Source organism: Camellia sinensis, chromosome 4, assembly GCF_055761805.1.
Source record: "Camellia sinensis isolate YWXY chromosome 4, ASM5576180v1, whole genome shotgun sequence".
Taxonomy (NCBI): domain Eukaryota; kingdom Viridiplantae; phylum Streptophyta; class Magnoliopsida; order Ericales; family Theaceae; genus Camellia; species Camellia sinensis.
This window is the reverse complement of record NC_138964.1, coordinates 79,259,310-79,276,954: the sequence shown is the minus strand read 5'-3', so window position 1 is coordinate 79,276,954 and position 17,645 is coordinate 79,259,310. Positions and strand designations below refer to the sequence as shown.

The 17,645-nt window shown below is 36.5% G+C and overlaps 1 protein-coding gene and 1 pseudogene across 2 annotated transcripts; both read right to left on the bottom strand.

The window, feature by feature from the left end:
• Window positions 1-599: 599 nt before the first annotated feature.
• LOC114256269 (subtilisin-like protease SBT3.4) lies at window positions 600-5,135 on the bottom strand (annotated as a pseudogene). The gene is made up of 10 exons (XR_014366711.1): window positions 4,946-5,135; window positions 4,772-4,863; window positions 4,548-4,645; window positions 4,139-4,297; window positions 3,350-4,021; window positions 3,145-3,236; window positions 2,789-3,031; window positions 2,546-2,660; window positions 1,380-1,572; window positions 600-1,280 (listed from the first exon to the last, which is right to left on the bottom strand). The product of XR_014366711.1 is annotated as a subtilisin-like protease SBT3.4 (transcript).
• Window positions 5,136-6,436: 1,301 nt separating this feature from the next.
• On the bottom strand, window positions 6,437-9,494 carry LOC114256099 (U-box domain-containing protein 34-like). Its single transcript, XM_028195679.2, has 4 exons — window positions 9,017-9,494; window positions 8,105-8,206; window positions 7,570-7,998; window positions 6,437-7,390 (listed from the first exon to the last, which is right to left on the bottom strand). The coding sequence occupies exons 1-4, from the start codon at window positions 9,320-9,322 to the stop codon at window positions 6,689-6,691; spliced, it is 1,539 nt and encodes a 512-aa protein (XP_028051480.2). The 5' UTR covers window positions 9,323-9,494; the 3' UTR covers window positions 6,437-6,688.
• Window positions 9,495-17,645: the final 8,151 nt, after the last annotated feature.

Here is a 17,645-nt window from a genome sequence, read left to right as displayed (position 1 = left end):
ATTATAATTTCTTTGTATATATATATATTTCAGCATATGGAATATAAAGTGATTTATCTTTTATGTCATAATTTTATTCTTTTCACACACACACCCTCTAAGCATAATTCAATTGCTATAAAAACTATTTCATACTTGTATAAAGTTTTTAGCTCAATGCGCATCCAAAATGTCCTCAAAATCATATAGAAACTGCAATCTCCAGGAATTACTATTCAAGTATTTGACATGGAAATTTAAATAATGGTTGAAGATTTAAGCTCCCAAAGTAATTGGGATAAAAGGCTTGTTGAGTTGAGGAGAGTTTTTTAAGCTTGTGTGTTTAAATTATAACTAGTTTACAATCAAGGCCTCTAATTAACCCTTGTTCTTTTAATATATACTTAATGACCTTGGTTGCTTGGTCATGATTATTTTCTGATAGTTGCGACCATGGGAACTTTTACCAAACCACCTTAGTTTTTCAGATTGAAAGGTTGTCAATTCATCCATGGTGATGTATTGTATGGTGGGAGAATTCTTCACTTAATAAGTCGTTTCAAAGTTTTCCACAAAAGGATTCCACAAAAGGATTCTGGTAGAATGTGTGAGAAAAATCATAAAAAGCCATTAGATAGTGATGGTCCCTCCCTTGGCAATTTTTATTCAACATAATTTTCTTCCAAAACAGTTGATGCAGTGAAATTACATGGTAATCTGATTTTTTACATGTTTGTTTATACATCTGCATATGAATCAAACTTGATTGCACGTATGGATATGCCCCAAAAAGTGTTTGCCATCTGTCCATACTAAGCTTCCAAATCTGTAATCTCCATGCATCTTTCGAGTTGAGAAAAAGGTAACTTTGAAGGGAAGAGCTCGGATGGTTGAATTGAAACGTAGAATTTGAGGTTCAACTACCATTTGAACCCCATATGGAGCTTCTACTTGCACTTTATATTCTGAATTAATGTCTCCCACATTAGACACAATTCTCAAGACTGTTACTGTCCTCTTCAAGTTGGGAATGGTGATAGAAGGCAGGTTGAGGTTAACTAAGAAGTGGTTGCTTTTCATGCAGTTGGTTGTTGTTTTGGTTAATCTGCTAATGGATATGTTGCTGTAACCCATGGCACACATAAATTGAATGTAGTCTTGTTTGCTAATATTGTAAATTAGTCCTGGATTTATTGCTCTGTTGGGACTGACATGCCCACCACCAATGTCGAATGGATCAGCCTTCTTGAGCGTTGGTCCCATCTCGGTTATGTCCATTCCATCTGTTCCCTTTTGTGATGCTGGTGATTGCTTGTCTATTAGAGTCAAGTGTGGACTGCAAGAAGAAGAAGAAGAAACAAAAAAAAAAAGAGAGAAGAATTTTACTGAATGCGACTCACCAGTAGTGACGAGGGCTGATCGTATGGCTGCAGGAGACCAATCTGGGTGTGCAGATTTGATGAGAGCTACTATTCCAGTGACATGAGGACAAGCCATTGAAGTTCCTGATAGGAATGCATAGCCACTTCCATGCTTTGTACCCATTGGTGGGTATGCAGCTAAAATGCTCACTCCTGGTGCAGCTACGTCCGGCTATTTCGATGGAACCAAAATTGGAATGAGTTCAAACTTGGCATGTTATATATCAACATCAATAAAAGCACTGAAGAGAATTAACATGCTCTGTTTGCACTCTAAACTAGTCAATCAGTGGGTAATATTCCAAATTCTTTTTGTAAATTTTTGGGCAAATTACCGACAGGCAATCCATGTTTTGGCTAAATCTCAAGGGTGTGTTGATAGTTTTCCCTCAATTTGTCCATCTCCACATAAACCAAACATTTCATAAAGGAAATTTATATGTTTTGAAATATGTTTACACATTCCAACAATTACATTTTTATTTATATTTTCTATTGAAGGGGCATTATGCTTTATAAGCATAGCATATAGCATTGAGAACAGCTCATTCAGTTTTTTTTTTTTTTCATTTATTTATTTATTTTTTAAGGTTACTTCTGCTGAGTATTTATTTCAGAATTCCTGTTAATTTCACCAACCATTCATACTTATGTTTATGTTCGCACCCACTGCCTTTCCATTTTTCCTATAGAATCTAAGTTGATTTCCACGCAAAGCCTGAATTCTTTAATGCAAAAAATATTAACGTAGTCACTGGATATTTATTTTGCCTTCTTTCATTTTCTACCCATAAATGTGTGTGTGAGACCCTTATTTGTATTACATTCTTGTGCATTTTGGCAATTATTTGTTACATATTTGAATATTACCTGAACAATTTCAGTTTAACAATACTCATTTCTGTTTCATGGGGGAGAAAAATACTTAAGCTTAATATCTTATTACCCCACCAAAAACAAATATCTATATGATTAGTTAGATTCGTTCTTTATATGACGAGAGTCCACTTTTTAGCAATGAATGTGAATTATACTTTGAGGTTACCCATATATCATATGGCAAGTTTGGCAACCAGTAAACTTCCCAGTGAACTGAAGTTGCCAACAAAAATCAAATAACAAATAATTTAGCATATTAGGCATACCTTTAGTACAGCTGGGCTCATGGAACTGGGTCCTCTGGAAGAGAAATATGCAACACGAGGAGACATAGTTTCCCCTATCACAGTCCTCGGGAAACTAAGCTTCACAGTAGGATTCCTTCATGGAGATACAAGTGGACTTGTGGTTAATTTCTCAATCTGTTTTATAAGCATATGATAATGATATGCACTTTTTTGTTCATGTCTTAATTAAACCTCTCTATCAGCTATGTCCTCCTTCCTTACCGTGCTTTTCTGATGTAGGTTAGAATCTGTGTCCCTGCTTCATAATCTACTCTAATACAAGGGATTACATCACACGAGTCAAGCAGGTTATCATCAAACTGTGCATATATCAGTCCGATCCCTCCTGCATTTTTCACAGCCCTCGATGCAGAAACCATATTCTGTTGGTTTGGTAGTGAGAAACACAGCACAAATTTTCCAGCTGCTAATGTTGTGTTGAGACTCCCAAGATGACAACCCTTGCTGGACAAACATCAACAGGAAAATAAAACAGTATTATATATACACAGCATAGGTACAAGAAGAAGAAGAAGAAGAAGAAGAAGAAGAAAAAGAAGAAAAGGGGAAGGTCAAACGCCGAATCATCTGTCGAGTCTGATGCTATGCGTTCAGAGTAAACAAGGCCAGTGAATCTGTGTTTGTGTTTACCAGTACTATGAGATTGACCCTGCAAATTAAAAAACAAAACCATTTGCAAGAAAGCTCATGAAGATGAAACAGCCCTTCTGCAATTACACATGATTCTGAGAATATCTCTAGTAGTGGTACTAGTACTAATACCATAAGAGTGTGGTTGTTTCCAAATGTAATGGCTGTTGGGAAGTCCCTGTCAATGGTGGTTGCTGCCACAGTGATGAGCCAGGGAGCAGTGTTGACAATTGTTTGTGAGAAGGGTCCATCATTTCCTCCTGAGGATACTACAGTAATGCCCTTTGTGGTCGCATGGAAAGAACCAATAGCAATTGAATCACGCCGATCAACGTAAGAAAACAATGGAATCTCAATGCCAATTGACACAGATAGGATGTCCACTCCATCTTCTATGGCTTTGTCAAATGCTTTTAATATATCAGCATCCGTGCATCGTCCTGTACCAATTGCCCAACAAGCTTTGTAAATTGCTAAGCGAGCACGCGGTGCACCTCCTCTAGCTACACCCCAAGCTAGTCCTTTATAGTTTGCTTTCTCCACAAAAACACCAGCAGTTGTGGAGGCAGTATGAGTGCCATGACCAATTTTATCCCGTGGTGAGAGAAATTCAATGTTATTAGTTGTGTTTATTGGGATCTTCATTTGGTCCCTGAGTCCCTCAATGAACCAGCGAGCTCCGATCAATTTTTTTATTGCAATTGCTGTGGTTGAAGTGCTCTCCGTGCTGGCAAGTTCCTTTCCAATGTGGTGGAATTGGACCCATGCCTTCATCATTGAAACTTTCAGACTCTGGCCAGATTCCTACAGAGTTGCAGAATCATCTATCCAAGTTTAGAACCCTTTTTTTTAAAAAAAATAAATAAAAATAACTTTGGGTGAAGCTTCAGATTATAATGTTATGAGGTCATATATCATCACCTGAATCTATGACGCCAATGATTGTTCCATCCCCCATATTGCTCTCTGTTGTTAAATTTTTTTTTCGAGAATAATGATTGAGTCCAAGAAAATCCCAGCTTCGAGTTGTATGGAACTTTTGGATGCAATTTGGAAACACTTGGACAACACCTGGGAACTCTGAAATTCATAGCCCCAAACTGTTAAGGCAGTGTTTGGATAGGTGGAGATTTGGATAGCAAAAGGGAAAAGGTGAAGCAAATGTGAATCAAATATAAGCTAAATTTTTTTTCCACTTCCCTTTCCCTTTCCAAATCCATATCCCAATCCATGATCCAAACAAAGCATAAAGGTAACTGAAAAATATGAGTTCCCTGTGCTTAGTAATTAAAAAAATCTTGCAAGGTAGATTTTCTTAGCTGAAAAGTACCTGCAATCTTTTCTGATTGGGATTTTGTTAGCCTCGCTGCAAACCCCGAAAATCCATGCTTGTAGCTGTAAAGAATTGAACTCCTGGCAGCTTCTTTGCTTCAATACAAATTGACAGCTTTAGTTTCAATCACACTACTATTGTCAGTAAGGAATAAGGATGACAAATTGTATCAACATTTGTAATCAAGTGGGTTATCTGAAACCATATCTATATATATACACCTTCCAAGCAGAGTTGAAAGCATTTTGTGGTGCAATTTCCTGACACTTGCTGGATCCTCATACTGCCTCTCTCCCATATACACAATGTGCACCTAAAGACATGCATATTCTTTAACCAGTTATGGGAAATAAGGCTGGAACTGGAACTTAAAATACTAAAATATGATAGCTTACATTACTTGTGGCCTGAACAAACATTACAGAGGTATTTGGATAGTTTTGAAATACGAAGAAGAAACTAAAAATGGCTAGGCAAAGCTTTTTACTTGCCCCTCGCCAGCTACTTGATTTTGTATCCATTGTTCACTCACAAGTATGGTTTTTTGTGTTTTTCTATTGCAGTGCAAGTTCAACATCAGTGAATGATGTGTGGTTTTGAAATTTAAGGAAATGAGAATAGTGGAATATACTTCTTTCTTTTTTTTCTTTTTTTCTTTTTTTGTGGGGGTTTTTTTTTTTGGGAAAACTACGTACAGGTCGGAAAAAGGGAAAAAATTACTAACACATGAGGGATAGGGTGCAAATGAAAGACTGTGGGGGGTGCACCCCTCATGTATTGGTAATTTTTTTCTCTTTCTCCCACCTGTATGTAGTTCTTCCTTCTTCTTTTTTTCGTTTTTTTTTTTTTTTTGATCAATCAATGGCTAAGAAATCCAGACTTATGTACTACTGATTCATTAACAATCATTACGGTGGGAAGATGCTTGGGCAATATGATCTATTGAATAATATAATATGCACCTTATAAAAGGGCATATGATATGCACTTATTGTATGGTCCATATCGTGCCACATCATAAAAAATGACCTGCTAAACCGGTCATGTAACAGGTTACAAAAAGAATCATAACTTTTTTTCAAATATCATAACAATATTACAATGAATCATAACAATATCATAATATTTACCAAAGTGTCATAACAAAGACACCATAAATCATAACAATATAATGACAACTCATAACAAATATAGTTATTTCTAATCAATTATCATAACATTTGAATCGTAACATTTTTTATTATGATTCACCATGACAAATCATAACTTTTGGTAGTAAAATCATAACTTTTACTAAAATGAATCATAACCACAACTTTTTTCTCCACAATCATAATAAGATTAACAAAATGTCATAACTTTTATTAATGAATCATAACCACAATACACTACAAGAATTTTCACTTTTGGCGACTAAATTTTTAGTCACCAAAAGTTAATTTTTAGTCGCCGAAGGGTTTTAGCAACTAAATTATTTGGTCGCAATAGTCATCGTCAAAGAATTGTCGGTAAAGGTAATTAGCGACTAAAATTATTTCAGTTTTCCATTTGAATTCACCTACACACTAAATGTAAACAGGATTTCCCATTCAAGAATCAATCATGCATGCTTTCTTTGGATGCTTTTGCAAAAGTTAAAAAGAATTCTGGTTTAATGATCATACCTTGCTGTACCAGGAAGAAGGAGATCCACATCAACTTCCTCATCACCAGTAGCAGATGCAGCCCTCAATCGGCTACCTCTGATATGAGGGCATACAACACTACTACTATCACCACCTCCACGGGGGACCAAAACAAGGCCTTGTGGGTAGTTGGAGATTTCATCCTCCATAGATTCTGATTGGATCATATCAACAAAATTTAGTTAAGAGTTTCATGTCCCAATAGATGATGCAGTTATATTTGTATAAAGAGGGGAATGGTGATTTCAGATTGGATGAAAGAATCCAATTATTATGGCTTTGGGTATCCAAAGAAGAAAAAAATATTTGCGTTCAACATTTATGCATAAATCAAACCTAGCATATTGTATGAAAGATCCAAATTCTTTAAGAACCAGCCATCAAGATCAGGAATCGTGTTTGAATCTTGGATTTGTGAAGGGAAATGAAAAGAGAGACGTAAAAAAAAAAAAATTAAATACATAAATAGCTTCTACTAATATTGCTAAGTCGCTGAAGTTCAGGTAATATGATTGAACCAAGGTCTGGTCTGTCTCTCCTCTTCAGCTCACAACATTGTAAAGCCAATTTAGCAAATGACAACGCCTCTTCAAAAGGCCAATCTGGCACCATCGGATCAAGGATCTCCGAAAATGTTCGTCTCTCAATTGCCTTGCCAACATGGTAGGACAGACCAATCAGAGGCCTTGCTGTAATAATTTGTAACAACATAACACCCAATGAATATACATCAGATTTCACACCCAACAACCCCGTTTGTTGGTACTCGGGATTGATGTAACAAAATGTCCCAGCCGCTGCGGTCATTTGATATTGAGTGACACCATTAGCGACAGATGGTGGGACCAACCTGGCTAAACCAACGTCGCTGATCTTGCTCACATAGTTTCGGTTTAAAAGAATGTTTGCAGGTTTGAGGTCTCGATGCAGTAGAGGCTCTGGCTTTGTTCGGTGAAGAAAAAGAAGAGCAGTGGTGACCTCAACAGATATTCTGAAGCGTGTTTTCCATGGAAATGGAGGAGAGTTGTTTTTCCGGAAGAGCCTATCTTCTAAGCTGCCATTTTCCATGTATTCATAAACAAGGCATCCATACTCAGGGCAGGCACCTAGAAGAAGAACCATGTTTGGATGTCTTATGTAGCTTAGTATCTCAACCTGCATGGTGAGAACAATAATAGAAAGTTAGATGCTTAAGTTGGTGTTTGGACACAGACAGACATAATTGGCTTATTTAAAGCTGCAACCTTCATATATGGTGTTTGTTCAGGATAGTTTTCTACATGATCCGAGTATACATCTACAAATTGGCAACAGAAACAAGGAATACATAATACCTCTCGTTGAAATTGTTTATTCCCTTGTGACATTTCCGACCTTAGAACCTTAATGGCAACGGGTGCGTGGTCAAGAAAGGCTTTATAAACAGGTCCATATCCTCCTTCACCAATCTTCAATGAATTGGAGAAGTAGTCTGTTGCAACTTCAATCTCTTTAATGGGGTACTTTCTATACCGAATTTCAGAGCAAGTCAACGCGTCCATAGCCTTCTTCCTCTCTCCTACCTCTTGTATGGCCTTCATCTCTGCATTCTTTCGCATCTGGATCTCATATTTTGCTAGTCGTTGTGCCATCAGTGCTGCTTCAATTGCAACCTTGGTTTTATGTTTTTCCATCTCGGCCAAAGCCATCGCAGCCTCTTGGGCTTGCTTTGCTTCCATAACCTTGCGTTCCTCCTCTGGCTTCCATTCATCAATCTCCTTTGCCTGGGAAACACAAGTGATTTGTAGTCACATTTGGAAAGACTTATTGTGAGATTACTTCCATGTAGAAGATAGGAAACGTCAATCTAGTTCAAGTCAAGATTTTTACCTTCTCTTTGGAAGAGATTGCTTCTTTGCAAACTGAATTGTACATCTCCATCATTTGCTTAAATTGATCTCTTAATCTCCTCATTTTAGCCTCTAGTTCATTCTGCAATATAGTCATTCAAATGGAGGCATGCAAGTCAATCTGCTATAACAAAACTATGCAAGACTACAGGTCATGACCTTATCTTTTTTGTGCACAACAATGTGTTTAATTTCAGCCTTCTCATTGACAACCAGCAAAAGAAAACAAAGCTAATAAATCATAGAGCATAGGCAATTTCATAATTAACATGTGTTAGTATTTTACAAACTTCGAAACATATTGACCACTGGGGTCGAAAATTTGTGGGTTTTATCCCTTCAATCAAATGAAGAGAACAAAGTACCTTCCTCGGTGCTTTAAGTTAATGTTTCTTGCTCGTGAATTGAATGGATGCTTGCTCGGTGCCACTGAAATGACACCCTGTAACAGCAAAGTTCTTTTATAGGCACTAAAAGCTAGAAAATACTGCAGAACTGTTGTATGCTTGGACATACCTCAGTCTATTTTGTTTTAAATACATATGCAATGAGTTTATCAGTCCATTGTGCTACCTATTTTTCTTTCCTTGAAACTAATTTAAAGAAATACACATTAGAATTATGAAGAATGTCTTATATTTGGTTTTGGAAACTGTGGCAGGAGTAGCATTTGAATGTGCGTACCAACTACAAGACATCCTTGGGTCAAATTTAAGTCACACCCATAACAAATTAAATATAATATGAGGCTACTTATCACGATCATTAAATTAGGGTGCTCTATTTGTTGATTAAGATATATTCAGATAATCATGATAGATGATCCATAATTATGATCCCATTGATTAATAATTATATCTTGTACACAGAATTTCTGTTGTATTGAACTTACCGAAGTTTGGGAAGAGCCAGAAGTCCTGGAAACATCTGATGTGAGGGAATAGTCCAAATTTTCACAGGACATTTCAGTTGATTGAAAACTAGGCGGTCCTGAAAAATCACTGACGTCTATAGCGGCATCTTGATTGGATGAACTCCCTTTGGAGCGAAACCAAAGATCAAGATTGCACATTGGATGTTGCAGTGAAGAAATCATTCTGCTAGTTGAATGTTGAGGCGAAGGCACAATGCTGTTCGAGGTCGAGAGCTTGTCACATGAAGTTAACTGCATCAAATCATTGTTCCTGTCAAATGACATTGTGCTGGAGCCTCCACTTTTCCAACTCCTGTAGCTATTACTTCTGTAATAGCAGGCAAATATCGAAAAATGAGAAACCTAAGTGTTCTAATCTGGAAAGATTACTTAGGAACTTTGGTTTAAAATTTGGCCGGTGGACTTTTTGTTTCAGTACTATAAACCATAATCTTGATTTTATTTATTTTTTTATTTTTCTTTAAATTTCCTACTCTAAATGAAACGAGAAAACTAAAAAGGCATAACATTAGAGTCTGAATGACATACTTCTTTGTCTCGAGGCTGAGAAAGCAGAGGATTTAAAAGTCTCAAACCAAATATTACATTCCGTCAGTTGTCACAAACCCTCTTTTTCATGGGGAAGCTGTCCATGAGAGTCACACGGTTGTTCGGGGGCTGTTATGAATTTTAGCCCTCGGAAAGCTCTTTTTCGAGTAAGTTTAAGGCGTATTCAGCTCTAACTCTCTACCTACGGGTCCGAATTATGTTCCGTCAGTTGTCACATGTCTTATTTGTCATAAGGAAGCTATTCGTGAGATTCACCCTGTGGTTCGGGGGCTGTTTTGAATTTTCGCCCCTGAAATGTCATTTTTCAACTAAGTTTAGGGCGTATTCGGCTCTAACTCCCAACCTACGGGTCCGGATTACATTCCGTCAGTTGTCACAAGCCCTCTTTTTTATGGGAAAGGTGTCCGTGAGAGTCACACAGTTGTTCGGGGGCTGTTATGAATTTTTGCCCTCGGAAAGCTCTTTTTCAAGTAAGTTTAAGGCGTATTCGGCTCTAACTCTCTATCTACGGGTCTGAATTATGTTCCGTCAATTGTCACATGTCTTATTTGTCATAAGGAAGCTGTTCGTGAGATTCACCCTGTGGTTTGGGGGCTGTTTTGAATTTTTGCCCCCAAACCGCCCTTTTCGACTAAGTTTAGGGTGTATTTGACTCTAACTCCCAACCTACGGGTCCGGATTACATTCCGTCAGTTGTTGCAAGTCTTATTTGTCATGGGGAAACTATCCGTGTGAGCCACATGGTGGTTCGGGGGCTGTTTTCAATTTTCGCCCCCGAAACGCCCTTTTTCTACTATGTTTAGGGTGTATTCAGCTCTAACACCCAACCTACGGGTCCGAATTACATTCCGTCAGTTGTCACAAGTCCTATTTGTCATGGGAAGCTATCCTTGAGAGTCACACGGTCATGCGGGGGCTGTTTTGAATTTTTGCCCCCGAAACGCCATTTTTCGAGTAAGTTTAATGCGTATTCCACTCTAACTCCCAACCTACAGCTCAGGATTACATTCCATCAGTTGTCACAAGTCCTATTTGTCATTAGGAAACTGTTTGTGTGAGCCACATGATGGTTAGGGTGCTGTTTTGAATTTTCGCCCCCCGAAACACCCATTTTCGACTAAGTTTAGGACGTATTCTGCTCTAACACCTAACCTACGGGTCCGGATTACATTCTGCCAGTTGTCACAAGTCCAATTTGTCATTGGGAAACTGTTCGTGTGAGCCAGACGGTGGTTCGGTGGCTGTTTTGAATTTTTCCCCCCGAAACGCCCTTTTTCGACTAAGTTTAGGACGTATTCGGCTCTAACTCTCTATCTACGGGTCCGAATTACATTCCGTCAGTTGTCACAAGTCCTATTTCATGGGGAAGCTATCCGTGAGAGTCACATGGTTGTTCGGAGGCTGTTTTGAATTTTCTTCCCCGAAAGCCTCTTTTTCGAGTAAGTTTAAGGCGTATTCGGCTTTAACTCTCTACCTACGGGTCCGAATTATGTTCCGTCAGTTGTGACAAGTCTTATTTGTCATGGAGAAGCTATCCATGAGAGTCACACGGTGGATCAGGGGCTGCTTTAAATTTTTTCCATTCTCAATTGGTTGGCCATTCGCAATTGGTGTGGTCTAGGTTGACATCAAACAGCATTCAATACAATGGATTGACATCAAACAATAACTAAATCTACACGCCATTTGCAAATGAGATCATTGTATCCAAAATGACCCCGTATAAAAGCTTCAACAACAGTAGCATCAAGTAGAAAATCAGACAGCACCCCTTCCTCCTAAACACAATCTTACCTGATTTAAATTTGAAATGAAGTCGATTATGGAACAGTACATCTCTTGTGAGTTGCTTTTTACCCCGAAAAACAATCCTTGTTTTGACAAGTTGACATAACTCCTCCATATAAAAATGAGATGTATTACACATATAGTCATTCCTTTGCTTCCATATGGACCAAAGTATTGTGAGTATAATGGCTCTCTAAATTTTCTTATTAAATTTCTTCCATCTATACCCTACCTGCCATTGTAGAACTCCCTCCACTAAGTTTGGCATTGCCCATTGAACTCACCACCACTTTAACATTGCAGACCACAAACATCGTACAGGTTTACAACTCAAGAATAAGTGATTCACATCATCAGCCTAACCATTACATAAGACACAAGTAGTATTAGCATTAGTATTTACAACCCCAATTTTTTGAAGTAATACCTTAGTTTTTACTCTCCATTTCCAAGCAAACCAGCTTAGAAATTGAACTTCTGGATGACTAATGTTGTTCCAGAGCAGCTTAGGAGGTAGCATTATTGGGCGTTGAGAATATTCACATCATTTACAAATTGAGTCAACATTGAATTCCCCTGAGGGTTCTGCTCTTCATCTTAATTTATCTTCAACACCTTCTCTAAGATGTGTTGCATCATTCAAAATAGTAATAAGCCTTGTTAATTCCTATTTTTTTGGGTTCAGGCTAGTAAACTTGTAAGAGACTCCATTTTATCTTAAGACACGAAGAACAATCTAGGGAACACATCTGTAAGCCTTTGATTTCCAATCCGAATATCCAACCAAAAGAGGCATCTCCTATCATTTCCAGGTACTATTTATGTATTTGTCACAAAAAAATTATGAAGATTTGGGTTGATCTCAGTAATTGGCACAACATTGAGCCAAATTACGGAGAATTTAGACTTCCCACCCAAAAATCATAAAAGCTTTGATTAATCACGTCCTTTGGTCCACTGAAACACAACTTTCATCATTGACTTAGACCACTATAATAGCATTGTTACCGCTACTAGTGTCATGTTATCTTCATGTCGAATGATGACGTCACCTACGAATCAGTTTGACACATTTATGACTCTAGCACGTACTGGTATTAGCCCTTGCCTATTATCTCATAGACGGTCACAAGCTTTTTGCCGTTACTCCGTTTTAAAAATAATAAATTGTATTTTTATTCGTAGATATATATTGTTTCTCACTGTACCCACCCTAATGACTACATTATTTGTCTTTTCTTACTTTGGTCCAATTGCTAACTTCTGAGGGAAGCTTTGGAATTTTTAAAATTAACTTTCCTACCTTGATCACTTGGAGACCTTTGTTTTCACACTTCAAAATAGATGGTTCATGGTAGGCAGTAAATGGAAGGGTTCTATAATGGAGGGTTGCATGTTGAGGTGGTCTACAGCAGAGGATTTGGTACAAATTTAGGTGAACTTGACCCATGGGGCATTTTCCGTCACAGAACTATAACATTTGTTACAATTTGGACCAAAGTGAAAAGAATCTAATCAGTGTGTTCGGTTTCAATTTTTTGAATTCACCTTTTCGAAAATTGAGTTCTCTGCTTTTTGTGTTTTTTTGTTTTTAGTGAATATTTTTGAAATTTTAAGTAATTTTTTTTACTTTTTTAGATGCACCTTACTTAGATGTATCTAACTAGTAAAACATTTGTGAAAAAATATTTTAAAAATTAATAAGTATGCAAAAATACGAGAAATGTACTGACTTTTCATTTTTATTTTTTTTTGGTATTTAGTGTATTTTGTAAAGATTTTTTTTCACAAATATTATACTTTTTAAGTATATTTATGTTAGGTGTGTCTAGAATTTTTTTTAAAAAAATGCTTAAAATATTAAAAAATGTCATTGCAAACATTAAAATACGAAAAATTAAAAAGTAGAATTTTATGAAAAATGTTTTCCGAAAACCAGAACCAAACAAGCTGAATTTTTTTTCATTAATTTTTGGATTCATTATCAGATCAATCTAATTTTTTTTTCTGAATAAAATACACAAAATGCATGACAAAATAAAGGGTTTTGTATTGAAAGAAGGCCCAAACAACACAGTCCGGTCCATATTGTGGGCTGAAGTCAATCCACCTCCATTACAATAATCATATATTTTGTTTCAAAAAAAAAAAATTTAAAACTTCCTAAAAACTCAACCAATGCCTATTTGGGAACCCAAAAGCTCCCACCCAAACGGAACCCTTGAGATCAATTTTTATAACCCTTGTCCCTCACGTTTCTTTTCTCCCATTCTCTCTTTCTCAGCCTCCTATTCTCTTACAGCCGTGTACTCCTTTTGCTGGAAACCACACAGTTGCTGCTGCCACCACCATTACTAGCCAGCACCTTCATGATGTAGAGACGTATGGTATGTTTTCTTTGATTGTAAACTCATGTAAGTTGATTTTAGTTCCCTGTTTTAAACTTGTTTTGGTCTGTTTGGATTTTTATGTGTTCATTCAATTTTTCGGTTGTATATATGTGTTGTTCATGTGTTTAAAATGTAATATGATGTACCTAATATGAAACCTAATGTATATGAGTTATATATTTGATGAGTTTTAAAAGCAGAACAATGGTTGCCAAGAGGCCAACCGCAACAAGAGGAGAAAAAAAAAACCTGTGTGAAATCACCTAGCAATCCTGGTGCGACAATCTTTCGATTCATACATACGTATATATATATATGTTTGTATATGAGAATGAGAAATATAATCCCGATCTTCAATCCTTTTTAAATTTTTTTTTCTTCTTTTCATTTAAATTTGAGTAAAACTGTGATTAAATCAATCCGTACTCCAATCCGTACTCTCTTTTTAAAAAAATTATCAAATTCGAGTAATAATATTGATTGTTGAAAGAATTGGTTGAGGATTAGACGTGCTTTCAATCGTGGCAAGTCATTGTTTGTTGATTGGAATGGAGTGAATTTATTGTTGTTGATTTGTTTTTTTTCCTTGTTAATTTGAAGATGCTGGTGTACTTTTCTGAGGCCGATCCGAATGGGTTCTCAGTGTAAACTGTGTGGGAACACAATTTCACCCGGCCTAGATTGTATTGGTGGGCAACCTCAATGTATTACATGTTTTTCCTCATGTCTTATTTCAGGGAACTACCCTACATTTTTTTTTATTATTCATAGAGCAAATCTTTTTTCTGATATTGTTGTGACAATAGATAGATTTTTTTTTTAAATTTTTTTTAAATGAAAGAATATGTGATTGTTGACACAGTTTGTCCAACAGAAGAAAATTGGTACTTACAACTTCAACTTTTGTAGTTGTATTGACAATAAAGCTTTTATTAAAACAGATACATATTCATCTGATAGTCATAAATTGATTAGAAGTTGGTATGAGGTTTTGTTAGATTTTTTTTTCCCTTCCCAGTGGTGTGTAGATTTATGGTAATAAAAATTTGAGTGTTCATGGTGATGGGGAGAATGGTGTTTTGGTGAGGGAGAGAGGAATGGAGCCTTTGGGACATTGAAAGCTAAAAATAAGCTGTGGAGGACTGCTGGTTGCATATGGGCAAAGGTGAAGCAAATTCTTGAGATTATTGATATAGTAATAGAGTTTGATGTGTCAAATGTTAATAAAGTAGATGCTAGTTAATCTAATCAACAACAATGTTTATTTGTTTGCCTCATTTAATTTTTTTATTTTTTATTTTTTATTTTGTATTTTTATATTTATAAACAATGTGTAATTGAACAGTTTGTCTTTATTATTTTTCTTTTATTTTGTGTACTTTTCTCGCACTGACTAACTTGATTTAATTTTCTCTCATACGATTATTTCACGATTTGCTTGTGTAGATAATATATAACAATACACAATGAGCGAAGGAAGTAACTGTTAGTAATGGGCGCCCATGTGGCATGACCATTTAAATTTGAATTTGAACCTTATCCAAATAGGTTTTGAAATTGAATTCAAACCTATTTAGGATAACCACTCAAGATACAGATATTATCAGTTTTAACTGATATGGATAGATATAATAATATATTAGATATTATCAGTTTTAACTGATATGGATAGATATAATAATATATTATATATCTGATATATGGTTATGGGTAATTAAGAGAGAAACAACGTATGATCTGTTTCTACCCATATACTGACTCTCTCCCACAAAACAACGATCAAGTCTTTTGCACTGTGATTTGTGTGGGTGATATTCAATCTGTGATATCACTCCACTGCTGGGTTGGTTTATCAGTTTTCTGGAAGCACGTGATTTATCCACGAGGTTCTATCATTGAAAGGTATGATCTGATTATTTTATCCGCTGCATGTTTTGTGTTTTTAAGTTTACATTGGTATCAGAGCATGTTAATGGATATTTTCGTGTTTCCTTTAATCATGTGTATACTTTTATATGTATATGTATACATTATACACATGAATCATTAATGTCCTTTTTCATACCATAAATTGTTTTATTTTGAAAAAAGGAGTCCGGCAGTACAAAAATCGGACCAGAAAACACCCTGGAAGGCGGCGCGTGGTCTGCACGCGCCACCTGACGCCGTGAGTCGTTTCCACGCGCCCCCACGTGCCAGCTGCTCTACCGACGTGCCTGCACGCGCTCTCACGCGCGTGTCAGCGGCGCTGTCCATGCGCGCGCCCTCCGCGCCACGCACGCGCGCCGTGCTCTGAGCTGCGTGCCGAGCCGCGAGCCGAGCCGCAATCTGGGCCACGCGCCGAGCCGCATGCTAAGCCGCGCCGTTTTCCTCCGCCGGCTCGGCTGGCTTGGCTGTTGGCGTATTAGGCACTGTTTGTTTTGTTTTTAATTCTGAATCGCGTTAAATGGTCATAATTAATTCATTACATATTTGTTTTATGCGTGGCTTGTACTGTTAGACTTAGAATTAATTTTTCTACATTCTGTAAAATTTTGAAAATTTTCAGAAAATATAAAATATTTTTTCTGTGTTAATAATTCATGTTTTACACTTTAAAATGCTTCTGGTATTGCATAAATAATTTTCTGGGGTTGAAATATTTATTGTAGACTTCTGAAAGGTTTTATTATTTACTGGTAATATTGTCTCATTTTATCAGTTTCTGGATTTTTTTTATTTCTAATTTTATGTGTATTTATTAGTCATTTAAAATTCCAGAATATTTCAGAAAAATTTCAGAATATTTCAGAATGATGTACATTTTAATTATGGCATAATCTGAATATTGTTTCTATTTATCAGTTTGTGGATTTTTTATTTCTAATTTTATGTGTGTTTATTAGTTATTTAAAATTCCAGAAAATTTCAAAACATTCCAGAAAATTTCAAAAATGATGTACACTTTAATTATGGCATAACCTGAAAATTGAACACAACATATTTTTTTTTGGTTTTTTAATATGTTGCAATTAAAGAAGCATGATTATTTATTTATTTATTTATTTGAATTCCATCATTAAATAAATATAGCATGAGTTGTTTGTAAATTTATATTGAGATGCTATTGTATGGAATTTATCATGCTTTGTATATGCCATAAGTAGTGGGAGATTGTTTGATTGTTTTTTGCGCATGGGATGAAATTAAATTTTGATAATTATCACTAGAGGCGCAAGAGATGATTACGAGCACAGCAAATTTTCGATCTTGAGACATGTGTAAAATTATCATTATTTAATTTAGATTCTTTTTGCTGCAAAATATTTTGTTTTGTGTTGCTATCATTAATATCCCCTGCGCATTTATTTACTCTGTATGTAGAAATGGCTGCTAAGACAGTGGTGGCAGACTTAACTAAGGGAGAGAAATTGGATGGCGACAATTATGATATATGGCGCCGTAAGATCCAATACCTCCTCAATGAGCAAGAAGTGTTGACCACACTTGAACAAGTGATGGTTGAGCCAGAGCAGGGCAATACAGCTCAACATCGTCGTGATCTTGAAGCCTTTCAGACTTGGCGTAACAAAGATCGGTGTGCGTGCTTTACTATGTTGAGCAACAACGACTTGATTAGTGAGTTTGAGCATTGTCCGACTGCATTTGAGATGTGGGAAGCTCTCAAGCAAAAGTTTGGTATTACCTCTTTGGCAAAGCTACGTGGACTGACTATGAAGTTTGACTCATATCAGAAAAGGGCGCATCACTCGATGAAGCAGCATTTGAGAGTCATGTCAGCCATGATACGTGAGCTTGCACCTGCTGGGCATAATTTGACTCAAGAGCAGCAAGTACAGGCTGTGATACGCTCTCTGCCA

Excerpts from the sequence above, each read along its gene's own strand:
- LOC114256099 (XM_028195679.2), bottom strand. The coding sequence starts at position 9,322 with ATGTCATTTGACAGGAACAATGATTTGATGCAGTTAACTTCATGTGAC. Across the intron at positions 7,999-8,104 it reads CAATCTCTTCCAAAGAGAAG|GCAAAGGAGATTGATGAATG; the intron begins GTAAAAATCTTG and ends TGTGTTTCCCAG. Across the intron at positions 7,391-7,569 it reads ATAAACAATTTCAACGAGAG|GTTGAGATACTAAGCTACAT; the intron begins GTATTATGTATT and ends CTCACCATGCAG.